Source organism: Molossus molossus, unplaced genomic scaffold, assembly GCF_014108415.1.
Source record: "Molossus molossus isolate mMolMol1 unplaced genomic scaffold, mMolMol1.p scaffold_m16_p_14, whole genome shotgun sequence".
NCBI classification, from domain to species: Eukaryota; Metazoa; Chordata; class Mammalia; order Chiroptera; family Molossidae; genus Molossus; species Molossus molossus.
In genome coordinates, this window is record NW_023425349.1 from 3032704 (window position 1) to 3057609 (window position 24906).

The following is a 24906-nucleotide window of genomic DNA, read 5'->3' on the forward strand; positions in this document are numbered from 1 at the left end:
GGGCGGTGCGAGGCCCCTTTAAGGCGCGGCCGGGGCGGGCCCCGCGGCGCGGCCCCTTTAAGGCTTGGCCTACGTGGCAGCCGCTGAAGCCGCCCACGAGCAGTGAGGCCGGCCGCCGGGCACTTCCTGTGGAGGCCGCAACGGGCGCGGGCGCCGACGGGCCGAACGCCGAGCGAGCGAGCGAGCGAGCGAGCCGAGCCTCCCGCCGCCGCCATGGGCCAGAACGACCTGATGGGCACGGCCGAGGACTTCGCCGACCAGGTGCGGCCTGCGGGCCTGCCGGCCTCGCCTGCCCGGCCCCCTCCCCCGGCCCCCGCCGCTCCCACTCGGCCCCCGCTCGCAGGGCCGCCCCGAGGCCTGGGCCGTGCCCGCACCCCTCCCGGTCCGGGGGTCGCGCCCCTCCCCCCGCCACGGCCCTCCCTCCTGGGCTCGTTGCCTGTGCCGGCCTGGGACACCCCAACCCGGCCCGGGCCCAGCCTCCCTTCGCCGCCCCCTCACCGCGGTGGGGTGTGTTCTCGGGCCCCGCTTGGCACCCCGCTCGGTGACCCGGCCCCCCGTCGGCCCTGGCCGTGCTGGAAGGGGAGGGGTGGGAGCGGCTGCCTCCCCGCCCCCCGAGAGGGCGACCCGAGCCTGGGGGTCGGGGTCGCCGCGGTGCCCGGCTGCCGGCGGGGCCCCTGCGCGCTGCTCCTTTCGCTGGGCTCTCAGGAGGCGGGTGGGCACTGGGATCCCGAGCTGGGTCGGGCCGACTGGAGGTCTGGGGGTCCTCCCAGAGGAAAGGGGGCGCCCTGGGATGCACCCCAACTACAGACAGCGCAGCACTTTTTCCTTTCTCTTTCCCAGCTGTGTGGACTCGTGGGGTCCCTTTGACCCCGCCAGTTCCCTCCCTGGACTCTGCCCCCGGCTGCATTGAATGAGTATCTGTCCATCTCGCACAGGCCTGGGAGGAGGGGCCGCCTGTGCTCCTGGGACCTGTCCTCCCAGAAGCGCGCAGGTGGCAGGCACTCCGGGTGACAGGGGAGCCCGGGGACCGGTGGTTGGGGGACACCGCCGCAGGTATTCAGCACCAGGACAGACTGGCCCCGCAGGGGGAGAGGACAGAGCTCCCCCCCTCCTGCTTGGTTTGCTCGGCAGGAGTGGCAGGGACTGTTGAGCTGTGTGCCCTGGGCTTGTAAAAGTGTCCCGTTATGTTTGCAGACTGGCAGCCCTGTCTCTGCAGGCAGAGCGCGCTGGCCCAGCGGCCACCCTTGCCCGGTTCGCTCGGGGTGCGTATGTATCTTGGCTTTGCCAGAGTTCAAAGGAGTGAGGTTAAGGTTTTAACTTTTATGGGAGTGCTATCGAGTCATCATACCCCGTGGCTGGGTTTCTTGGAAGGCTGGTGGGTGTGTGACGTAAAAAACAGCAATCGAGTGTTTTCTGATCAGTTATCAGTGAAGGAGATTTTCCGTCGCCCCCTGAGTGCGGCCTCGTAATTGGGTTCTCGGTGCACCACTTTCCTGTAACTAGCCCAGTGTTTTAAAACCTACCTGGAGAAATCGTTTTTTCTGAAGGTCGTGATTTGGTGTCTACAGACACAACTTAGAAATCGTATCCCTCCCCAGAACGGTCCATATCGAAAGCGGTCAAGAACCACCTGGGCCTTCTTTGTCAGTTTTCATTGACATGATTTTAGTGACCCAATTTTATTTCCCCAAGTAGCAACTCCCTAAGAAATGGCTGCTGTTAGCGGAGGGAACTGTGAGAGCTGCAAACACTGGCTCTTCAGCCTGGAACACCCTGGTTTTGCAAGTGAATTTCATAACCAAATCTAGATAAAACGTCTCTAGTCCAGCCACTGCCAACTATCAAATGGTAAACTCTTGCACTGAAAAACAAGTTCAGATCTCTTCACATAACCCTTCCTTCTCTTCCTTCCATGCATTTTTGTTTGTTTTCAATGAAAGAAGCAGAATCTGGGACCTGGAAAGACCCTGGAGGGGCACACAGGGTCAGTGGCACCGAGTTACTGTGGGAAGGAAGGCAAGGCCTGCTGCATCCCACGACCTCAGGCTCTTGCCACATAGAACCGCTGCTAAGGCCCGTGTTCCCCAGCACAGATGCAGAGGAGAGGCCTGCTGCCTAACACCCAGCATGGGCCAAGGCTGTGTCTGTCCCGTGGGCCAAGGCTGTGTCTGTCCCGTGGGCCAAGGCTGTGGCTCTGTCCCGCGGTGTGGCTCCTGCTGCGCGTTTGTCAGCGCCCAGCGCTGTGGCAGTGGCAGGGGATGTCAGCAGACGCCTCCACGTGGGTGACACAGGAGGGCAGAGGTCCTGGTGCTCTTCAGAACCAGTCAGGAGCCTCTGCTGCCGCAGGCAGCCTTGGTGCAGGAGGGCGTGGGCAGGTAGCAGGGTGCAGAGCCCAAGTCACGGCTTCCTGCGGACAGATCTGACCAAGCAGCGTGGCGCTTTCGTTTTTAACATTTAGTTAAAAACACGTAGTAGTAAAGCAAAGCTGCCAATAGAAAAGGGGTGAGTGTCCAGGCCTTTAAAGTGAAAGTGCTCTAATTTGAAGGGAACGGGGAAATACTGAAGTCACTGATAATGTGACATACCTGTTTTTCTCTAACTTTGTCTACAGAAAACAAAAGCAAAATTGAAGTGACAGGATTTGACCTGAAAGTCAGGGCTGCTGAGAGTGGACCTCAAAAGGCCTGTGCGTCCTCTGGTCCTCTGGTAGTTATGATAGTGACATCGGCCCTTTACTTGCACCAGACGGGCCAGGCCCTCCATACGGATCACTTGTGTCACCCTCCGGACTGGGTGAGGTTGGCCATAGTGTCTCCATCTTCTATGCGGAGAGGGAAGTTTGCTGTGGCCTTGCATGGCACCTAGTGGGCTAAGGTTTGAGTCCCTGCCTTGGTACCCCAAGTCTGGGCTCCTTGCTGCTTGGCCGTAGTGTGACCTTCCCTTCAGGTCTGCAGAGGTGAGGGCATGGGATGAGCGGTCTGGTTAGTTTCTGCTGGCAGGCTTCTCCCGAGCTGTCTCTGGCATCAGGCTCCTTGCCCTGGGCAGCCAGGGATAGTGTCTTCCTGCTCCCAGGGGCCAGGTGCTGGGGAAAGTGCTGAGTGCTGACCGAGGGGGCTGGGCACTCGGAAGCCATCTGAGACTAGGTCGGAAGGGCTGAGATTAGTGAGCTCAGCAGTCCAAAATCATACCCTGCTGTGCATGGGTCCCCGCTGCCGGTGTGCAGAGTGTACCATTGAGCCCACGGACACCGTGAACAGGATTAGTAGCACTTAATGGGTCTGCCTGATGGCTCATCACCAAGGTGACACGCGCTGCAGGGGGCCTTACTCTCCAGTGCAGCCTTGGTATTTCTGCCTGTCCTTTGGCAGGACAGAGCCAATTCTGGAAGCTGTCGCCTCCCGGGAGCTCCCCTTGGCCTCCGGTCGAGCGCTGGGGAGTGAGGATGGCTTTGTAGGACACTGAACTAGGCTCTGGATTAACAGCTGGGGCATGCCATGGGGTGTGGGTTCTGAGCACCACCCCCTCCTCCCCCGGCTTCCTGCCCTGCACCATCAGGGGTGGGGAGAGAGGAGACTAAGAGGAGCCACCGCACCTCTTCTGGGGAGTGGGGTAGGGACGTGGGGAGACTGGTTAGAGGCTTCCCCGGAAGGGGAGGCGCAGCCATTTTTCTTCCGTGTGGCTGCTGCCCTACAATTAGGTAGGCTTTGTCACAGTCAGTAGACTTTTGGTAGAGAAAACCAGCCCGTCTCTCCAGCTGGGGAGTTCTGGGCTCACGGTGGCCACGCATGTGTGAGTCACCGAACTCCTGCACCTGTCTGGCTCAGCCTGAGGAAAGTCACCCGGCCACAGACAGGCTGCAGTTTTCAGGGCTGTGTGGGTGTGAGGTAGCCCTTGAGAGGACAGCCCCAAACTTGGGGACAAGGAAGGCTGGCCTGCCTGTCCCCTTCCCCTAACCAGGATTGCCGACTACACTCAGTTCCTTTTAGTCCTGAACACGAGGAGAAAGTAGGCTTCTCTGTGGTGTGTGGGAGCTGCAGGTGGGCTGTGTGACGGTCACTGTAGTCCCAGAGTTACAGCTTAGTGTTGGTATGATTACATTCCTTAAATCCTCTAAAATAGCAACCCCTTGGACATAAATCTCAGCTCCCATATTTCTGATGCTGTCACTGCTGGTGAAAGCAGGGGACTGGGAGGCTCTGAGACTCCTGTGAAAGGCCCGCCCCCCCGGGTAACTGCCCGCCCTCCCCAGGCAGGCTCTCCCCTGGTGTGCCTCCAGCCGAGGTGATTCCCTCCTGAGGGCCAGCACCGGCGAGTGACAGCCCTCGGCCTCGGTGCTGCCTGGATGCTCCGGTACCCGGGCTCCTCCCTGCTCTCCTGAGCATCCCTGGCTTTGGGATGCTGTTGAGAGGGGCACGGTGCGGGTTGTGGCCAAGTCTGAACCATGGTGACCAAAACACATACAGGAAATAAGATCAGAATCGGGTCCGGTCTCATGCTATTAAACATAGTTTTTTTTCCTTTGTGTCCAGTCCAAACAAGTGCTCATTATAGAGTTGCTGGCTTACAGGGGCTCTGAGTCGCCCGACTTGTAACAGTGAAACGGTCAGCCCTCACCTAGGCCATGCTTGGCTCGAGATCAGGTTCATGAGTAGTTCAGAGCATCGAATACCTGGATTGTTGCAGTTTTTTCAAAGTGGAGATGTCTGCCTGCTCGACACGTCTGCACGTCTGCTGGGAAGGGAGAGTGAATTACCTGTCTGAGGGAATGCTCTTCGTGCTCTTTAATCCTCTTGACCCAGACACTCAAATTAAGAGTCCAGACTCATCATGGAGGCTTTTAAACCCTGCCTCTGTCTTGTGGGCTGCTGTGGCCACCAGTATTAAACAGGGTGCTTAGCTCAAAGCCCCGTGCGTCCGGGCCGATTTGCTGCTCTCTGGTGAGCACAGGATGGGCAGACTGGGCAGGGAGCGACTTTCAGCTCCAATCAGGAGGCAAGTCAGAACATCTCTGCTGTTTGTCCCTGTGTCCCTGTGCTGCCTTTTGAGGTCACCCCCCATCCTGGGAGTCCCACCATGGCTCCAGTCTCTGAATCCGCCCAGCCTCACCGTGCTTCCCCTCGGGCTTAGATATTAGGTGCGGACACCTTGTGTCGTTGCCAGGGCTTCTCATGGGGCCCTGGCCCGAGGCCTCTCATTAGCGCTGGGGAGGTGCTGTTTGTCTTCTCAGGGACTAGGCTGGTTGCACCGTTGCGGGGCATTCTGAAAGCATTTGGGCGTGAAGCAGAAACAGAAGGGGTGTGGTGTCAGTGGCCCCCGAGCCCCCTGATCTGATGCAGTGTGTGTGTTTGCACGGAGTACGTACACCCTGTGTTTGTTCTCACGTGGACTCCAAAATTCACGTAGGAGCACTTGGGACCTCTTTTTTAAATGAGGTCCTTTCTCCTTCCCTTTTATCCTGCTTATTAAAGTCGGAACAACCCTAGGCAACCATGAATCTTGCTGTCCTCACTTTTCAGAAGGCACCACAGACCCCCCCACAGGAACTTAGTTTGGCCGTGGCTGCACGATGCATTGGCTTGGGTAGCGGAGCCAGGAGGACACGGCATCAGCCTCAGCCCCGTTATGTCCCACGCCTGCTTGGCTCTCTCTGTCATTGTGACTTCTGCCACCGCTTCAGTGGGGGTGAAGGGCTGAGCAAATGTGTGTGGAATCGACAGCTTGGGGTCAAGCTCAGTAGATTGGAAGAGAATGGACACCCAGCTTGTGATGGCTCCCTCCCTCCCAGGTGAGCCAGGCTTTTCTGTGCTCACAAGCCAAAGCGGATGAACCAGCACCCAGAGCTCAGGAGCGGTGATGGACCGCTGTAGCAGTTTCTAGCGCTGTCAAGCAACTCTTCAAAATGCCCCAAATTAAGACATGCTCATATACGCATCTTCATGTATTCCCACAACAGGTTTAATCAGCTCTCAGAGGGGCTGTGACTGTAATTTGACTGCCCCTTTGAGGAGTCAGGCTCATGGGTGCCCTTTAGACTCTCACTTGCTGACATATCACTTATGTGGGTGGGTCCCCGATCTTTCTCCCAAGTTCCTGCTGTGTTATCATGTTCCCTAGGATTTCTGTCCCTTTATATCTCAGCTGCATACGGTTGGTAAGAGAAGGTGCACGTGGAACGCCTGGTGACATTTGTACTTCGGTTCCCACTGTGTTCATCTCCCAATCACCGTCATAATGGCATGGCTTGCATGGAGCAGGGCGAAGTATAAGTGTGCCTGTCTCTTTGACATTAGCCAGTGATTTTACACACCCGAATCTGAATTTCATTACTGTTGAACAGCTGTCCATCCCATTTGTTAGCGTGGTTTTGTTTCTGGTGTTTTGTTGTCTTTTTAAGGATTCTTTTTTTCTTTTCTTTATTGGTTTTAGAGAGAGAGGAGGGAGAGGGAGAGAGAGAGAGAGAGAGAGAGAGAGAGAGAAACATCGATGAGAGAGAACATCAATTGGCTGCCTCCTGCACGCCCCCCACTAGGGATCGGGCCCACAGCCTGGGCATGTGCCCTGACCGGGAATCAAACGGTGACCTCTTGGTGCTTCGGTCGACGCTCAGCCACTGAGCCACACCGGCCGGGCTGTTTCTGTTTTTTATAATCCTTACCCGAGGACTTGCTTAGTGAGAGAAACATTGATTAGTTGCCCTCCATACGCACCCCAACCGGGGATTGAACTCATAACCCAGGCACGTACCCTGGCCAGGAATGGAACCGGCAGCCTCTTGGTGCTCAGGATGATGGCCAGCCAACCGAGCCACTCTGGCCGGGCTTGGTAGCATGTGTTTTATTTTCTTTGGCCTACGGAGGCTTTTTATTTTTTATGTATTTATTTATTTATTTTATCCTCACCCGAGGACATTTTTTCCATTTTTTGTTCAGGTAAAGTGGGAGGGAGAGAGTGGAAGAGAGAGAAACATCGATATAAAAGGGACACATCGAGTGGCTGCCACCCGCACGACCAACCAGGGCCGGGGACAAACTGCAACCGAGGTACGTGCCCTTAGTGGGAACCAAACCCGGGTCTCTCTAGACCGCAGGCCGACGCTCTAACCGCTGAGCCAAACTGGCCAGGGCTACTGAGGCTTTTTAGAAACGAGCTTCCTGAGCTTCCTAGCCATGCCCCACACCACGTCCAGGTGTCTGCTCACAGTGCGCACAGCTGCCCAAGGCCCATCTCAGGCTCTCCGGAGGGGACTCTGAAGGGCTGGGAAACTGCTGTGGGGCCTTGCACAGTGCTGGCCAGAGCCTGGCCTGCCGTCTCGCTGCCCTGCAGATGCTGGGTCAGTCGGCAGGTGAGCTCACTGCTGGCCACCACGAGGCGCTCTAGGCCGAGGACGTGGCTGCAACCTAAGCGGACTGTCGTCTTAAGAGCACTCAGTTCTCTTCCGTCTAGACCAGCGGCTCTCAACCTGGGGGTCGCGACCCCTTTGGGGGTCAAACGACCCTTTCACAGGGGTCGCCTAAGACATAACAGTAGCAAAATTACAGTTATGAAGTAGCAACAAAAATAATTTTATGGTTGGGGTCACCACAACATGAACTGTTTTAATGGGTCGCGGCATTAGGAAGGTTGAAAACCACTGCTCTAGACTCGAGGGGGCTCTGAGCGTCGCTGGGAGGCTGGGAGGCCAAGGGCTCAGCCATGGCCAGCAGGAGGGTGAAATCTGTGTGGCTGTGAGCAGCACAGCTCTGGGCAAGCCGCGCTGCCCTCGGGTCTGACTGCTGATCTCTGGCTGAGGATGGAAGCTGTGTCTTGTGGCGATTCTTATGCGGCGACTGGTCACCACTATGTGTGTCTGCGGTGGTGCTGGAGGAGGCCACAGGAAAGAGACACGCTGCCACCTTACGGGGTCTAGGCTGCCCCTGGAGCTGGCACACAGCATGCTGGGAGCAGGTGCGGGGTCCCTCGCACAGGCCCAGGAAGGTGCTGGCGGGGCTGGGGGCCTGCGCAGCCCTCACTGGGTTCTGTGCCGGCAGTTCCTCCGGGTCACCAAGCAGTACCTGCCGCACGTGGCGCGCCTCTGCCTGATCAGCACCTTCCTGGAGGACGGCGTGCGCATGTGGTTCCAGTGGGGCGAGCAGCGGGACTACATCGACAGCACCTGGGGCTGCGGCTACCTGGTGGCCTCCTCCTTCGTGCTCCTCAACCTCCTCGGACAGCTGAGTAAGTGGCTCCGAGGGCGCCGGGCCCTCCCTGAGAGCAGGGGTGCAGCCCTGGGCTGACTGCTGGTGGCTTGCTAGGGGAATAGGACCAGTGCCCGTGTTTAAGTGCCCAGAGCAGGTGTGGGTGGCTGGGTGGGCCGGTGAGGGGCTGGGCAGTGAGACCCCAAGTGCCTGGAAGGATGAGTCGAGGTGAAGAAAGAAGGGAGACTAGACCAGAATGTAGCTCATGGCCTCAGGACCGTCTGCTCCTGGACCGTCTTCCAGTGGCGGCCCACCCGGCACACACGGGCAGGACAGGGGTTGCACATCAGCCTGTCCTGTGGGTGCCGCAGAGGCCTGTGATGGCAGCCGCTCACAGCACAGCCCGTTCTCTGCAGCAAGTCAGACAGCAGTCCAGCTGCCGCGTGTGGGCTTCACGCCTGTCCTCCATCTTCCCACACTTGTTTTTTTTTAATCCTCACCCAAGGATATTTTTTCCATTGATCTTCAGATAGAGTGGGAGGGAGGCGGGGGGAGACCGAGACAGAGACATTGATGTGATAGAGACACATTGACTGACTGCCTCCCACACAACCCTGACTAGGGCTGGGGATCAAACAGCAACTGAGGTACGTGCCCTTGACTGGAATCGAACCTGCAACTCTTTGGTCTGCCGGTCGCCACTGTAGTTGCTGAGTCAGACCGGCCAGGGACTTCCACACTTGATTTTTGCATGGGGTAGACAGCTGGGCTGCTGCAGCACCTGAGGGCCATGTCTCCTCACCCAGAGCCCCTGACCCTTGCCTTCTCCTTTCCAGCCGGCTGCATCCTGGTGCTGAGCAGGAACTTCGTGCAGTACGCCTGCTTTGGGCTTTTTGGGATCATAGCACTGCAGGTAAAGGGCGTGAGGGCAGGGCTCACCCAGGGGCCATAGCTCCGCGGGTAAAGGGCGTGAGGTTGGGTCTCACCCAGGGGCCATAGCTCCGCGGGTAAAGGGCTTGAGGTTGGGTCTCACCCAGGGGCCAGCGCCGCGGGTAAAGGGCGTGAGGTCGGGTCTCACCCAGGGGCCATAGCTCCGCGGGTAAAGGGCGTGAGGTTGGGTCTCACCCAGGGGCCATAGCGCCGCGGGTAAAGGGCGTGAGGTTGGGTCTCACCCAGGGGCCAGCGCCGCGGGTCAAGGGCGTGAGGTCGGGTCTCACCCAGGGGCCATAGCGCTGCGGGTAAATGCGATTGGGGCCTTGCTTTTTCTTGCTCTGGTTGGAGCGGAGCTTCTGAAAAGGCGTTTGTGGGGATTCCGCATCACTCCCCCTCTGGTCCTCTGTAGCTCTCTCTGGAACTCCTTTTCTGAGAAGTGACTTAATTTTCTTCAAAGCAAACTCCGGAGAAGTCACAAGGGTGGCTGCTGCCAGGGCCCTATTCTTGTTACCATTTTACTTCATAAAGAAGAACACCTGGCTATTCTTATGCAATCTTAACACATGACCTTTTAGTCTGGGTCAGTGGTCTCAGGTCCGCTGTGTTCCCCGGGACACCTTGGGCACAGCTCCGATTGAACAGGTGAGGGCCCACCAGCATGCTCTGAGACATGCTGAGCCAAACTCGACCTTGGAGTTGTCCTGGGTGTCCTGAAACGGCTTTGTGTATCATATTTTAAAATTTGCCTAATGCTATTAATTCTGTAGAGAAGAAGGTTGTTTGAAAATGCTGACACTCAAGGTTTTCTGTCCTCCGTTCCCCTCAGACGATCGCCTACAGCATCCTGTGGGACTTGAAGTTTTTGATGAGGTGCGTGGGTTCTGGCTGCAGTTCACTGTTCCCCCTGCACATCTGAACTCAGTGCTGTGACCGCTGGCTGGGGTTGAAATGCTGCTGCTTAGACTGCTGTGGGTGTTGGCAGCGCCTCCTCCACCCCCACCCAGAGCCCTGGACACATGGGAGAATGAAGGCACCTCTCCTGACCTGGGTTTCAGGAGGGAGAGAATGAGGGTCCAAGTGGAACCGCTTGTTCACAGGGACCCAGCTGGGCAACAGTAAAGCCAAACCCAGGACCAGGTTCCAAGCGTGTTCTGGTGACTGGTCACTGTCGAGTGGCACAGACGCATCTGTGTCTTTAGCCGTGTCAGCGTTTCCATAGGTGGAGCTTAAGTCTGGCCTGTGGGCTTGCGCCCCCTGGTCCTGGTGCAGAAGGGGGCGAAGGGGCCTGTCCCGTGCTGTCCCGAGGTCTCCGTCGGTCTGGAGCCGGAGCCGGAGCCGGAGCCGGAGCCTGAGCCTGGCGTTTCTGTCCGCAGGAACCTAGCCCTGGGAGGAGGCTTGTTGCTGCTCCTAGCGGAGTCCCGTTCTGAGGGGAAGAGCATGTTCGCGGGCGTCCCCACGATGCGCGAGAGCTCCCCCAAACAGTACATGCAGCTCGGAGGCAGGGTCCTGCTGGTCCTGATGTTCATGACCCTCCTTCACTTCGACGCCAGCTTCTTCTCCGTGAGTATGCCCACTGTTTGGCGGGTGGTCTCTGCCCCCAGCCCCCTGCTCAGTGTGCAGAGCATTGCCAGGGGCCATGGAAGGAGTCGCTCAAAGGAAGCAAACCTTTGGATCCTGTTAAAAGAAACAAAAAGCCATCGGGTTCTCGTGTGCCAAGAACCTGCCTCCTGAACAAATGGAAGTCCCGAGTCTTGGACCTCGCTGTGGGGTCCTGTGCCCGGTTCTTCACACAGACTCACTGTTGTCCTTCCTCACCTGTATCTCCTCATCTTTGTGGCCGGTGTTGGGGGTGCAGAGTTGAGGAAGGTTCTGTCTTTGTCCCCCAGGAGCTTACAGAGCAGGTCTTTGTAGCTGAGTGTGCACCCTGCCTGGCGAGGTTCCCAGGGGCTGCAGGCCGAGGCACGGGGAGGCTGGGCCTGGGCAGCACTGTTTCTGGGTGGAGGTCCACCAGGCCCAAACGAGCGGTCTGGGGAAATCCCAGCATGCCTCGCTTCAGAGCGCTGCCTGCACAGCCTGGTCTCTGCCTGCACAGCCTGGCCGGTCTCGCCCCCACGTCTAACAGCCCCCGGCTGTCCGTGGCCTCAGCACACTCCTTGGTCCCATGGTCTGGGCACGTGGTTCATCCTTCCTCACATGCGTTTTGAGTTTCTTACCTTTCCACCTGTGCAGATTCTCCAGAACATCGTGGGCACAGCTCTGATGATTCTAGTGGCTGTTGGCTTCAAAACCAAGCTGGCCGCCTTGACTCTGGTCGTCTGGCTGTTCGTCATCAACGTGTATTTCAACGCCTTCTGGACCATTCCCGTCTACAAGCCCATGCATGACTTCCTCAAGTACGACTTCTTCCAGACCATGTCGGTGATTGGAGGCTTGCTCCTGGTGGTGGCTCTGGGCCCCGGGGGTGTCTCCATGGACGAGAAGAAGAAAGAGTGGTAACAGACCCCTTCCGTGCCTGGCGAAGACCCGTGGCCGTCGAGGACTGGTTCGGGGTGGATTCGACAAAGCTGCCGGCATTACGTGTCCTCTTCCCTCCCCTGCCTTGGCAAAGGCACAGATGTGTGAGAACTTCCTCTGAGATTTGATGGCTGACCCTGCTCTGCTCCTGCCGCCCACCGTCTGCCGTGGAGCCGGATGCTTGGCTCCTCCCACGGCCCTGAGCGGCTAGGTTGGCTGCGGCCTCTGTCCTGTTTTTTCCCTTTTTTGGGTGGTGGGGGCCTTCAAGCTGTACTGTGAGCAGATACAACTGTGTCTCATTCAAAGCAGTCTCCCTCTTAATTTTTTTAAAGTTTACGTTTTTAGCTAAAACTACTAAATGATTTCGGATGGCCCAGCCAAACATCAAAGTCCCCGTCAAACTCCTGGTTCCAAGTCACAGAGCGGCTTTCCTGCTGTCTGTCTTACACTGCGACGCTGTGTAAGGACAGTGGGAAGACCGAGAGTCCCAAACCCCGAAGAACGAGGCGGCATTCGAGGGCCACTGTCCATGGTGAACGTCAGTGATTAGTCAGAAAATCGGCCCAGACCGGTGCAGCTTGTATGGGTCATCCCCTGGGAGCTTCCGTGGCTCAAGGTGGGGGTGGAGATAGTATTCCCGCGGGAAGCCACCGGGAGCCCACGGGACCCACACGCCCACCATCTGCATGTTGGCCCCAGCCGCTCCCGTGTGAGCTGGGGAGGAGCAGACCAGTTACCTCACACCCGACTTGTAGCCTCGCCTGAAACGGCAGAGCTGGCCCTGGCCGACGCCTGGGTTTCCTTTGGCTCGAGGGTCCTCCCAGGCTGTGCACCACGACTTCCGTTTCCCAGGCTGTGGCTTGCTCGGGTCGTCTAGTTGCTATGCTGAACACAGCCCAAATTACTTTTTACGATGTGTGATGCCTTACCGATTGGGTCTGACTCCTGTATTTAAAGTTTTCTAACATTGCCTTACACTGTGTATCTCTTCTTGGGGTGTGAGCGCTTGCTGCTCTCTGCATCGTAGCGAAGGCCACTGGGGAGCTGGAGCATCTCTGCCTCCTGCTCCTCCCCCCAGATCCTGAAGGGACAGACCAACCTGGCCAGGCTGACCAGACTCGGGACGAGGGCCGAGGCTTGTCAAGAGCCTGGCCTCGGCCTCCACTGGTCATCAGCTGAATGTGCGAACCTGAGGTCCGTCCCCAGGGCTGCCAGGGGCCAGTCCTGAGCCAGGCTCCATGTTTACCTTCCAGACCAGAGCCAGGGCAAGGTAGAGCCTCCCCTGCCCTGCAGCCTGGACCCACCTACCCAAGGGAGCGGTGGCGCACCATCCCACCACCCACCCGTGTCCCAGCCACACGGGCGGCTCGTGTGAGCATCACTGAGACGAAGCCATGGCTGAAGGACGGTGTTTCTACTCCCATCACTCAGACGCTCACTACATGGACAGTCTCTTCACTTTCTGACTCAGCCTCTGCCGGGTGGGCTCTTGGCCCACCCTCTCCCCTGGTAACATATCCGACAGTCCCATCAAGTGGCACCTCAGCCAGGCGGCATCACCCTGCAGCACCCTATCGCACGTATGCGTCCTCGCTGGTCTGTGCTTAGAGACCTTAGTGTGGTCATCCCTGGTCACTGCCGATGCCCGAGGAGGTGCTCCCGCCTCCCTGGCCCCGAGCAGGCTAGTTCCTGGGCCCAGGGCAGACCTATGCCCTTGCAGGAGCGGAAAATGATCTACCAATTGGTTTTGGCAAAACAATTTCTGAAAATTTTTTTGCTTTATGTGGGAAATAGGTATCAATCTCATTTTATGCTGTATTTTATATCTTAGTTGTGTTTGAAAACGTTTTGATTTTTGGAAACATCAAAATAAATAATGGCATTTGTTGTATGCAGTGTGACCCTTGGGTGCTGTCCTGGTGGGTGGGGCCTAGCCAGGGCTCTCCAGGTGCTGCAGTGAGGACCACTTGGAAGCCACGTCCAGACAGGATTCTCCCTTCGAGGTTCCTGCTGTGTCCTGGGCGCAGGGACAGGACCCAGCCCTGCCTTCAGGGGCAGCCGATGAGTGGACGGAGAAAACCCCAGGACACCCCAACAGCTCGGAGGACACGGTGGCTGGCTGGAAGAGGAACACAGGGTACACCCCAAGGACTCTCAAAACTAAGAGGTGTTTTCTCCGGCAAACTTTTATTAACCCGACTGCTTGAAAAGGCTGAAGCGCTTAGGCTTGCGGTGACGGCTTTGGAACTTCTTTGATGAGCCCAACTGCTTCTGTGGGGACAGACTTCCCATCAGTCCCAGAGAGGAAGGGGTGCCGAGGCAGGCTCCCCTGCAGCCCACGGACAGGGGGCTTGTGGCTGGAGAGCCCTAGGTCAGCTGTCAGAGCTGCCAGGCTCATCAAAGGCAGCACTTCAAACCCCAGACACAGCAAACACCTTGACCTCTTCCAGCTCCTTGACCTCTTGCCCAGTTCTGCTCATCTGTCAAAGGGAATGGAATTCCTGCCCCGTCCACAAAGGTGCAGCGTGGTGTCTGGTCAGGCCCCTCCCTCCGGGTTCCCAGGGCAGCCCTGCCGTCCCTCTGCCGGGTGGTCTTGGACCAGTTCCGTGTGGCCCCGCCCCCACGAGAGCAGCCTTGGCTCGCTCCCAGCTTACATGTGTGCTGCTAGTTTGGGATGTATCTGCGCAAAGGGTTCTTTATTTTTTTTGTGGTACATGCCCCTAGTGGGAACTGAACCTGGGACTCTCTGGTCCACAGGCCGACGCTCAACCGCTGAGCCAAACTGGCCAGGGCGGGTTCTTCATATTTCTAAAGAAACTGACAACCATCGCTAAGGAAGCTGCTGCCATGGCAACAGCCCTGGAGGTACCACTCACCTTCCTGCGTTTGAGGGTTAGCTCTGGGGCCACTTCCATGTCCTCTCTGTCCCCAGAGCCCTCGTCTCCCGGGCGCCGTGGCTTCTCCTCAGCTGTCGTACAGTCGTCAGGGTTGTCCCTGTGCTGCGTCCCTCCCAGGTCCTTTTTGGAGAAGAGGTTGGCTGGAAGGAAGAGGGATTCACTGACTTGGGTTAAGGTCTAACCTGTGCAGGGAACCGAGGGGTCAGGTGGAGGAAGGAACAGGCCAAACCCCACTTGCTGCTGCAAATGGACAGGACCGCTGAGACCCGAATCCACGGAACAGTCAACAGCGGGGGGAGGTGGAGGGAACACGTTCGCGCTCACGTGGGTACAGGTCCACCATGCTGTCCTCACTGTCACTCGGGGCTGTGCCGTCACCATCACTGGACTCGGGTTCCCAGAAGGCTGCTCTCGGGTGGGGTGGCCTGTCACCGTCCATCTGGCCTTCCCTCCTCCTCCTCTTGTGCAGGAGACAGGCGGGCACGTACTCCACACCCTGCTTCTGACACTCTTCATCTGGGGGACAGGCCAGCACACTGCCTGGTTCTCCCCATGTCCCCCGTCCTCTGCGCCCTGACCCCAGCCCACTTGGTGCACGGCTGCGGTGGCCACCAGCTCAGTTCCTACAGGACAGGAGGCCAGCGGGGTGTGGCCTGGGGATACGAGGGCTCAGGTGTACTGGGCCTTGAGCACCCTCCTCCGGCCCAGGCCCGCCAGGCTCCAGGAAGCAGCCGCTAGGAGGTGCCCAGCTGCGTGGGCTCTGCACCTGGCCTGGAAACCTGCCCACCTGTCACCAGGAGACAGGAGCCCCACCTCCTTTGCTGACCTTTGGCCAGGAGCAAAGGAGCAGGAATAAGGAAGGCTTCCATGGAAGGACCTCACTGGAGTCACACTGTCCCCGCCTGCACTGAGGACTCAGGCCCTTCTTCAGCACGAGCCTCCCAGCCCAGTGCAGCTCCCTCGGGGACAAGTGGTGACACTGTCCCCCAACTCCTGCCATCATTCATGGGGTGGATGAGCCCTGGGGCCACTGCCCACTTCTAACCACTTCCAGGACCCCATCTCCTTCATCTCTGCCACTTGCTCTGCGGCCCCACAGTGGCCTTGTCATGACCAGAACCGCACACGACGTCTCCTCAGCACCCTGGCCCTACGCCCCCGCCACCACACGGTGTCTCCTCACGCTCTCTGCCCATGGCTCAGCGTTCCAGGCCCTCTCTGACTGCCGGGACCGGTCCAGCTCCCCCTGCCCACCTGAGCAGCCGCCCATGGCAAGAGCATCAGCCCAGGCTCTGCAGGCCCCAGAAACAGGTGTGGGAAGGAGCCTCGGGTGAACGGCCTTGCTCTTCACCAGGACACAGTCAAGCCTCGGACCTCGTCCTGTCTTCCCGCCATCACACCCACCCGATGCCCCTACTTGGCCTCCTTCCCCACCTCACAGGCTGCAGTCACTGCCCGGCTCCAGCCTGGCTGTCCCCACCACGTCACCCCGTGCCTCTGTCATCTCCAGATCACTTTTCTGTCTCATTTCCTCTTGGCTAACATTTGATAAGAGCCCACCACTTCCTCCCTGGATCTGCTTTCTGCCCTAGACACCGGGGCCCTCCTCCCTCACCTTCCTGGGCTCCTCGGGACACAGGCCCTACCCTGTCCCTTCTCCGCGGACACCGCGCACCTGTCAACGAGCGCCGGCCCATGTGTTCTACAGCCACACTCCCTGACACACCTCCCATTTAAAGTGCTCGTGTTTCCCTTTCGCCGTCCCCTGAAGGCCTGTCATTCAGACTCAGCCCTGCTAACCTCATGACGCTGTCGGGCACCTGCCGGTTCTCAAGCCAGGGACTTGGAAATCGGTCGGTTTCTTCCTGTCGCTCACTCCTCGTCTAGCCATCTGCCTCAAGTTAAACCCTGCCCTCATCATTCCATCTTTCCTGCCAACACCTGGTGACCTCACTGGGCACCCCAGCCTCCATCCGCACCCACCGTCTGTCCCCTTCCCCTCGCACTCACCCTCCCCTGTCAGAACAGTGATGCTGACACACACTGGTCCCCGTCTCCGCTTTAACCCCCTCAGTGCATTCCGGCTGCACGTGCTCCTGACCACAGCCCCCAGCACCCTGTGCTCTCGCCCATCTACCTTCCGAACCCCACGCGCGGGGCACAGTGAAGGCACATCCCTCAGAACCTCCCACCGCCCAGCGTGTTTCGGCCTCGGACCTGGCCCGGATCCTGTCCTCCCCCACTCCGCACGTCCCTCAGTCTCCGCCTAGAGAGAGGCCCTCGGAGAGCCTTTCCCAGGCTCCTGAATCGGGCATCAGGAGCCCCCCACCCCGGCTGCCCGCCACCGGCCCCTCATGGCACTCATCACAACCTGCAATTGGCAGGTCCTCCAACGTCATTTCATTGTAACACTGATGAAAGGCCATTGGTGAGATGCCGCAGGAACTGGACTCTAGTGCAGATCAATTAGCTGATGGCAAAACTAGCTTTGTCATTCGAAGTTTCACTTGAAGTCGCAGAACCTATCTCTGTACTGCAGGCCGACGCTCCAACCGCTGAGCCAAACCGGCCAGGGCAGAAGTCGCAGAACCTATCAATGACGTTAAGTGAGGACGTACTGGACCGGGGAGTAAGCTTCCTGCTATGCACCTCTCTTCACTGCGTGGGGCCAGTACACCCACCAAGTACTGCCAAAGGATGACCCAGATGCCGTTTCTGCCCTCTAGGGGTGCTGATCCCGGGGCCGGGCCGGCATGCACCCAAGTAGCTGTGACTCAGGCAGCGTCCCCATCACTTACACGTATGCAGAGCTTTCTGGTAGCGCTGGCCCTGCGTATGCCTCAGCACGTGCTGTGGGGACTTGTTGATGTGCCGCAGGGTGAGTTTGCAGAACAGCTGGTGCCTAAGGGTCAGGAAGACCTGGTTTGCAGGAACCATTCACACGAAAGGCTCCAGACCTGTGCTCTGCACGTGGATGGGTGTCAGAATCACCCCAGAGGCTGATGGGGGCATCTACGATGTGGCCTGGGTGGGCATCAGAGTTTTGTTTTTGGTAAGAGTTTACTTTTATTTTTTTCTTTTACTGATTTTAGAGAGAGGTGGGGAGAGGGAGAGGGAGATAGAAACATCTATCCATGAGAGAGAACATCGACTGGCTGCCTCCTGCACGCCCCTCACTGGGGATTCGGCCCACAACCTGGGCATGTGCTCTGACTGGGAATCGAACCAGTGACCTATTGGTACATGGGTCGACGCTCAACCATTGAGCCACACTGGCCGGGTGGCATCAGGGTTCTTAAAAGCTCCTGAGCAGTTCTGCTCTGCCGAGGGTGAACCATGGATGCCCGGAACGGTGGCCTCCCCGTGTGCTGGGCATGTGGCCTACTGGCCAGACTCCCACCTGCTCTAGTGTGAGAGCGCATGTTGCGGACTCAGCGGTTCAAGTTTCCCATGAATTGGCGTTGGCCACGCCATCGCCTCTGCCTGTTGACTATTTCTGTCAACCGCACACCTTCCGCTAAATCCAAGTTCTCCTTGGAAGTAAAAAGTGAAACTCACCTCGATCAGAACCTCAGGTGACAAAGCACAACTGCTCCCCATCCTCTATGAAGCAGGCAGGCCCGGGTGACAAACCTCACGTTTGCAAAACAGCAAACAAGCTCGCACGGACAGGCCTGGCCGGGAGTGGCGGGTGACAGCTCCAGGACTCCCACCCGCATCCCAGGTCTCCTAGCTCCTGGGCAGGGAGGGGTGGCCAGGCACAGGCTGGAACTGCGCCACCCGGGGCCCTCCTGCCCCGCCCCGCCCCGGCCCACGTACGGGTTCTTGGTGCTGGGCACGATGTGCGGCTCGAACTCCGCGTAGTCGAAGGCTGGGGAGGTGCGGGCCAGCCGCCGGTACTTCTTGCCGCTGGTGTAGACCTGGAGCTCCGGCAGGCGGCAGGGCAGCTCGTGACCCGTCAGAGCGCACCTCACCTGCGGCGGGAGGGCGGGGCGGAGGGAGTCCTGGGGCGGTCGGGGGAACCCCGAGGGCGGCCGCGGGTCCCGGGGCCGTCACGGAGGTAGGCGGTCGGGGATCCCGGGGGCGGCCACGGGGGTAGGCGATCGGGGGGACCCCGGGGGCGGTCATGGGGGTAGGCGGTCGGGGGGACCCGGCGGCGGTCGGGGGTCCCGGGGGCGGTCACGGAGGTAGGCGGTCGGGGGGACCCCCAGGGACGGTCACGGAGGTAGGCGGTCGGGGGGACCCCCAGGGACGGTCACGGAGGTAGGCGGTCGGGGGGACCCCCAGGGACGGTCACGGAGGTAGACGGTCGGGGGGACCCCGGGGGCGGTCACGGGGGTAGGCGGTCGGGGGTCCCGGGGGCGGTCCCGGGGGTAGGCGGTCGGGGGTCCCGGGGGCGGTCACGGGGGAAGGCGGTCGGGGGTCCCAGGGACGGTCCCGGGGGTAGGCGGTCGGGGGACCCGGGGGCGGTCCCGGGGGTAGGCGGTCGGGGGTCCCGGCGGCGGTCACGGAGGTTGGCGGTCGGGGGTCCCGGGGGCGGTCACGGGGGTAGGCGGTCGGGGGTCCCGGGGGCGGTCACGGGGGTTGGCGGTCACGGGGGTAGGCGGTCGGGGGTCCCGGGGGCGGTCACGGGGGTAGGCGGTCGGGGGTCCCGGCGGCGGTCACGGGGGTCCCAGGGGCGGTCACGGAGGTAGGCGGTCGGGGGTCCCGGGGGCGGTCACGGGGGAAGGCGGTCGGGGGTCCCAGGGACGGTCACGGAGGTAGGCGGTCGGGGGACCCGGGGGCGGTCCCGGGGGTAGGCGGTCGGGGGTCCCGGCGGCGGTCACGGGGGTTGGCGGTCGGGGGTCCCGGGGGCGGTCACGGGGGTAGGCGGTCGGGGGTCCCGGGGGCGGTCACGGGGGTTGGCGGTCACGGGGGTTGGCGGTCGGGGGTCCCGGGGGCGGTCACGGGGGTAGGCGGTCGGGGGTCCCGGCGGCGGTCACGGGGGTCCCAGGGGCGGTCACGGAGGTAGGCGGTCGGGGGTCCCGGGGGCGGTCACGGAGGTAGGCGGTCGGGGGTCCCGGGGGCGGTCACGGGGGTAGGCGGTCGGGGGTCCCGGGGGCGGTCACGGGGGTAGGCAGTCGGGGGTCCCGGGGGCGGTCACGGGGGTTGGCGGTCGGGGGGACCCGGCGGCGGTCGGGGGACCCGGGGGCGGTCACGGGGGTAGGCGGTCGGGGGTCCCGGCGGCGGTCACGGGGTTCCGGGGGGGTCACGGGCGCCGGCCCCGCGCACCTTGCGGGCGCCGGGCTGCAGCCGCAGGCTGGGATGCTCGGCCAGGAAGGCGCGCACGTCGGCCGGCGGCTCGCTCATGGCTGCGGACCTGGAAGCCCCGCGCCGCTCGAACCACGTGGAGCCGAGGGCGGGGCTGGAGGCGGGCTTGGCGGTGCCCCGGAAGCAAACGCCCTCGGCTCCGGGATCCCCCGCGGGGCGATGGCGGCGGCGGCGCGGGTGCTGGGGCAGGTGCTGCGCGCGGCGGGCGCGGGGCCGGTGAGCGGGGCGGGGCGGGGCGCGGGGCGGCCGAGCGGGCGGGGGAGGGGCCGGCGCCCCGGACTGGGCGAGCTCAGCAGCCCCTCGCGTCTCCGCAGGCCTCAGCCCGCGCGGTCCGGAGGAGCGTCCTCGCGGGGCCCCCGCGCGCAGGTGAGCACTCGTGCAGGCGCGACCCAGGCACCTGGGAGAGCCGCCCTGCCCCCCACGGTGCAGCGGCCTGTGGGCGCGGGGACACGCGCCTCTTGACGGGGCCTAGATTGCGAGCGGGGTACGCCCGTGTCACACCCGTGGCGGGGACTTAAAGTAACTAACCCACGTCTCATTGGCCTAATGAGGGGCCCGCCGAAGACTGAAATCGGGTGCCTGGGGCCCTGCAGGAAAGCATGTCTAATCAGCAGCTTGCATGCTGCCTCTGGACGGTAGCAAGGGGGCATTCGGCGTGTGCAGACTGCTGTGCACCCACGAAGGGTACTTGCTAAGCCTGCCTGCCTGCCCACGCCTGCTTTTTCATCATGCAGGAGGCCCATGATGCTTTCATGTGATGGACTCGCCTCTGAGAGCTTACGTGTACTTTCTGTGCACCTTGTTCCATCTCTGAGTTTAGGAGCAATGAAAAAGCAAAGTTCTGTGCACCTTGTTCCATCTCTGAGTTTAGGAGCAATGAAAAAGCAAAGTTGGCGCCTTTCCCTCTCCTGAGCCCCAAGGGCCCTTTTGCTTCTGTAACTTGTTTCCTGAGCCTACACAGCCCAGCTGGCTCACTCCTACTGTCTCTGTAACTTTCTAAATAAAATTTCTCTTATAATTTGAAAAAAAGAAAGCAAAGCTGTTAAGAGAGCTCTGGAAAGCACTGAGTTTATGTCGCATTTCTGCCTCTTCAAACCACATTAGCCACTACCAGGTGCAATAGAATACATCATAGTATACTCCTGCGTGAAAGCATGAGCTGGTGCCATGACTTACCCAGGGCCGTGGTTGGTGGTAGAGCCAAGACTAAGCCCTGGGTCTCATGCAGTCAGTCAACATCCACTGAGTGCCTTGTGCGGGGCACGAGCCTGGGAGCTGGGCTAGACTAACAGGTGCTGCCAGCTGGCTCCTGACTGCAGGTGGTGGGCCGTTGCCTCCTGGACCGCACACTCTAGGACAGTATGGTGGGGTCCTCAGGGGCTTCCGACACTGTGTGGAAAAACTTCCTAGGGCCGGCCTGGAGGCCAAGCAGGTGTGGCAGTTCTGCAGCGGAAGCACCTGCCACTAAAGGGGAAGACGACTCCTTTCTCCAGTGGTTCCTGCTTCTCATTCCTGTGACTGCCTTTGGCCTGGGGACATGGCAGGTAAAGACTGGTCTCTAGCTCTGTGGCTCTGAGCCCTTGACCCTGCTGCCGTCTGCTTGGGCTTATGCTCTGTTTCTGTAGGTCCAGCGCCGGAAGTGGAAGCTGAAGCTGATTGAAGAGCTGGAGTCGAGAGTTATGGCCGAGCCTGTCCCTCTGCCTGCAGAGTGAGTGGGGCTGCCGGCCTGGGGCTGGTCTCACTGGAGGTCAGCAGCAGAGCCTGGCTTCTGCTTGTGGTCCTGGCCCTCAGATGGGAGCCTCAAGGCCAGCGGGCCTGCTGGGCTTGCTGACACGATCACCCTTGGGAGGCTGCCTGAGGTCCTGGGTTTCACCCTCTTTTCAGGTCCAGTGTACCCAAGGGATCCCCCACAGTGCTGATGGCCCCCGAAGCAGTAATTCTAGCTGGTGGGTGAGAGCGGCATGTCCTAAGTGGTATTTTGAAAATGTGCCCTAGATGTTGCTACTGCCCTCTCCCCTCATTTCAAAGCACTGTCCTAGAGAAACAGCTGTATTCAACAAAGCTTTCTTTTCAGGGGTGCAAACCTGTACTTGCAGATGGGGTTTTAATTGTGTTTCATTTTTAAATATATTTTTATTGATTTTTAGAGAAGAAGAGACAGGGAGAGATAGAAACATCGATCAGCTGCCTCCTGCATGACCCCGCACTGGGGATCGAGCCCATAACCCAGGCATGTGCCCTGACTGGGAATCGAACCAGCGACCTCTTGGTGTGGTCTATGAGCCACACCAGCTGGGCTAAATATATTTTTTTGTTAATTTTTTTTTAGAGAGGAAGGGATAGAAATGTGAGAAACATTGATCAGTTGCCTCCTGCACGTTCCCTACTGGGGATCAAGCCCTCAACCTGGGTGTGTGCCCTGACCAGCAATGGAACCGGGGCCTCTCCCTCCGTGGACATCACTTAATCCACTGAGCCACACCGGCCGGGCTACAGATGGGGTTTTAGCCACAAAGATCAGGTTCATGCAGGAATCCGTTTTTAGCTTCTCCTGAAAACATGGACTAGACTGTTTGGCAGCACAGATCTGTTCCCACTTGACATTGAAAGGATCAGCTTTCCCTTTTGTGGGCACTCCCTGCACCCCAGCTGTGCCTACGCATCACCTACACTACCTCTCAGGCCACGGTGGGCGTTGTGGTTTGCAGCCCCAAGAGGGTTTGCCTCCCCCTGCCCCCCAAGCTTGCTTGGCCTCAGCTCCACTTGGCCCCTCTCCCATGTAGCCCAATGGAGCTGAAAAATCTGGAGTACAGGCCGGTGAAGGTCAGGGGGCACTTCGACCACTCCAAGGAGCTGTACATGATGCCACGGACCATGGTGGACCCAGCCCGGGAGGCCCAGGCGGCCGGCCGGCTCTCTTCCTCCGTGCAGAGCGGGGCCTACGTCATCACCCCTTTCCACTGCACCGACCTGGGGTGAGTAGGCGTGCAGGGAGCTGACCGGCCTGGCAGGTGGAATCCAAGATACCTACAAAAGTTCAACTCCTTGAAGAGTCTGAAATTTGTAACTCTGACATTAAGGCAATTCATGTAACTTATTACCGCACAACTTCTCTGAAAAGGAAGGAGATGGACTCGCCAGTGTCCAACTCGTTAAGGGATACTGTAGCATAAAGGGACAGCGAGAGGAACCGTCTAAATGATGCTGTAGCATAAAGGGACAGCAAGAGGAACCGTCTAAGTGATGCTGTAGCATAAAGGGACAGCAAGAGGAACCCTCTAAGAGATGCTGTAGCATAAAGGGACAGCAAGAGGAACCCTCTAAGAGATGCTGTAGCATAAAGGGACAGTAAGAGGAACCGTCTCGAGCAGTGGTTCTCAACCTGCAGGTCGACCCCTTCACAGGCGTCGCCTGAGACCATCGGAAAACACATTTCCAGTGGCGATTCATAACAGTAGCAACATTAGTTATGAAGTAGCAACAAGAGTAATTTTATGGTTGGGGGTCAGGGCATTAGGAGGTCGAGAACCACTGGTCTAGAGGGAGTCAGTTCACGGAAGTCTTCCTAAGATACTATTTGGGCCAAACTTGGAGCAAAGGGATGGGAAGAGAGCATTCCAGGGAGAAAGTGCAGGGGCAGCTACCCACACGTCAGTACAAATGAAACCCTGGGTGCTTATCAACCACAGCTTCCTGGTCTTGGGTCTGGGATGGCCCCACTGGCCTCCATGAGGCTGCCCTTCATGGCTCCCCTGGTTAGGAGGGAAGACTGAAGGCTGGTGCACAAGGCAGCTGTTCCAATAGTAGTTCAAGCGAGAAGGGGGTGCAGGAACCCCAGGCCCTGTTGGTTTTAGCCACTGGTTGGATAACCTTGGTCTCCCTTTCAGGACTTGGTGGCTCCTACCATTCAAGGTAGGCTCAAGAGGAAGACCTTCCCAATGGCACAGCCTCCTGGGGCTGGAGGCACCCCCCAGCTATTCTCCACTTGAACTCTTCCCAGGCCCTGGAGTTGTTCGAGCAAACATCAGTGATGAACTTGGTTCAAAACCCTTTTCCCGCCCGAAACGCATGCTTTCATTATTCTAGAATCAGCATCCTGGTAAACAGAGGGTTTGTCCCGAGGAAGAAACTGAATCCTGACACGCGGCAGAAAGGCCAGGTAAGGGGTAAGCCTAGCTCAGGTGAGCTGCCCACTCTCCACGCTGTGCCCTGAGGAGCAACCTCTTTGCTTTCTATTCAGGTGGAGGGAGAAGTGGACCTGGTTGGAATGGTGAGGCTGACAGAAACCAGGAAGCCTTTTGTCCCTGAGAACAACCCCGAAAGGAACCACTGGCATTACCGGGATCTGGAGGCCATGGCCAAGCTCACGGGCACAGACCCCATTTTCATCGATGCAGACTTCAGTGCGTGTGACCAGCCAGATCAAGTAGCTTTAGTGAATTCCCCTCTGCTTCTGTGTGTTGCGGGGAGGGTGCTGGCCAGTTATGGGTAGAAGGTCCTGTTGGAAAGACTTGAAGAAACTGGCCATGCAAGAAGGGCCAGCTAGGAATGCGCCACGGAAACAGCTGGCCAAGTGGCCGGAGGGAAAGAAGTGCTGAGAAGCCTGACATGTCTCTGCAGAGAGCACAGTCCCTGGAGGACCCATTGGAGGGCAAACCAGAGTCACCCTGAGGAACGAGCACATGCAGTACATCATCACCTGGTGAGTCCCCAGCCCCAGCCCCTCTCTTGCCCCCTCGCCTTAGAACCAGTCACCGGACACTTTCTTTCAACCCAAGGTATGGACTCTGCGCAGCCACGTCATACCTGTGGTTTAAGAAATTCCTGCGTCGGGCTCCTGGCACGTGACAAGATTAGCTGATGCGACTGTCCTGGGAAGTCACCGAGCAAACATTTGGATTGGTTTAATGCTGGGCCATGTACTTCCGGTATCAATAAATCAATGCTGCACACATTGTGCCTCTTTTTCCCTAAAGGAGCTAGGCACCTGGCAGATGGAAAACCCAGGCCTGGTCGAGTGTTCGAGCGTGCGTGCTGGAGCAGCGGTTTCAAAACCACCCAACAGAGAGCAGCTTACA

General features: G+C 59.2%; 3 protein-coding genes across 6 annotated transcripts; 2 read left to right on the forward strand and 1 right to left on the reverse strand.

Moving 5' to 3' along the window:
- Positions 1-66: 66 nt before the first annotated feature.
- Positions 67-13587, forward strand: SURF4 (surfeit 4). Its single transcript, XM_036261162.1, has 6 exons — positions 67-261; positions 8028-8214; positions 9011-9087; positions 9934-9977; positions 10481-10667; positions 11337-13587. The coding sequence occupies exons 1-6, from the start codon at positions 214-216 to the stop codon at positions 11601-11603; spliced, it is 810 nt and encodes a 269-aa protein (XP_036117055.1). The 5' UTR covers positions 67-213; the 3' UTR covers positions 11604-13587.
- SURF2 (surfeit 2) lies at positions 13450-19867 on the reverse strand. Of its 3 annotated transcripts, none has more exons than XM_036261165.1 (6): positions 19790-19867; positions 18338-18492; positions 17317-17420; positions 14843-15034; positions 14498-14658; positions 13450-13889 (listed from the first exon to the last, which is right to left on the reverse strand). In XM_036261165.1, the coding sequence occupies exons 1-6, from the start codon at positions 19865-19867 to the stop codon at positions 13812-13814; spliced, it is 768 nt and encodes a 255-aa protein (XP_036117058.1). In that variant the 3' UTR covers positions 13450-13811. The 3 variants fall into 3 exon arrangements, with proteins under 3 accessions (XP_036117058.1, XP_036117057.1, XP_036117059.1); XM_036261164.1 differs by having other exon boundaries at positions 13450-13892; XM_036261166.1 differs by having other exon boundaries at positions 13450-14101.
- Positions 19868-20148: 281 nt separating this feature from the next.
- LOC118629598 (surfeit locus protein 1) lies at positions 20149-24799 on the forward strand. 2 transcript variants are annotated; one of them, XM_036261068.1, is made up of 8 exons: positions 20149-20194; positions 21239-21372; positions 21454-21536; positions 22612-22803; positions 23915-23987; positions 24069-24231; positions 24449-24530; positions 24624-24794. In XM_036261068.1, the coding sequence occupies exons 3-8, from the start codon at positions 21508-21510 to the stop codon at positions 24643-24645; spliced, it is 561 nt and encodes a 186-aa protein (XP_036116961.1). In that variant the 5' UTR covers positions 20149-20194; positions 21239-21372; positions 21454-21507; the 3' UTR covers positions 24646-24794. The 2 variants fall into 2 exon arrangements, with proteins under 2 accessions (XP_036116961.1, XP_036116960.1); XM_036261067.1 differs by lacking the exons at positions 20149-20194; positions 21239-21372 and adding an exon at positions 21713-21774 and having other exon boundaries at positions 21458-21536; positions 24607-24799.
- The last annotated feature ends 107 nt before the right edge of the window (positions 24800-24906 follow it).

Bases quoted from the DNA above. Each gene is read 5' to 3' on its own strand.
- SURF4 (XM_036261162.1), top strand. From the start codon at position 214: ATGGGCCAGAACGACCTGATGGGCACGGCCGAGGACTTCGCCGACCAG. The intron at 262-8,027 runs GTGCGGCCTGCG...CTGTGCCGGCAG, and splicing joins CCGAGGACTTCGCCGACCAG to TTCCTCCGGGTCACCAAGCA. The intron at 9,978-10,480 runs GTGCGTGGGTTC...TTCTGTCCGCAG, and splicing joins GACTTGAAGTTTTTGATGAG to GAACCTAGCCCTGGGAGGAG.
- SURF2 (XM_036261164.1), bottom strand. From the start codon at position 19,867: ATGAGCGAGCCGCCGGCCGACGTGCGCGCCTTCCTGGCCGAGCATCCC. The intron at 18,493-19,789 runs GTGCGCGGGGCC...CTCCCGCCGCAG, and splicing joins TGCAGCCCGGCGCCCGCAAG to GTGAGGTGCGCTCTGACGGG. The intron at 14,659-14,842 runs GTGAGCGCGAAC...TCTTCCTTCCAG, and splicing joins CATGGTGGACCTGTACCCAC to CCAACCTCTTCTCCAAAAAG.
- LOC118629598 (XM_036261067.1), top strand. From the start codon at position 22,616: ATGGAGCTGAAAAATCTGGAGTACAGGCCGGTGAAGGTCAGGGGGCAC. The intron at 22,804-23,914 runs GTGAGTAGGCGT...TCATTATTCTAG, and splicing joins TTCCACTGCACCGACCTGGG to AATCAGCATCCTGGTAAACA. The intron at 23,988-24,068 runs GTAAGGGGTAAG...CTTTCTATTCAG, and splicing joins ACACGCGGCAGAAAGGCCAG to GTGGAGGGAGAAGTGGACCT.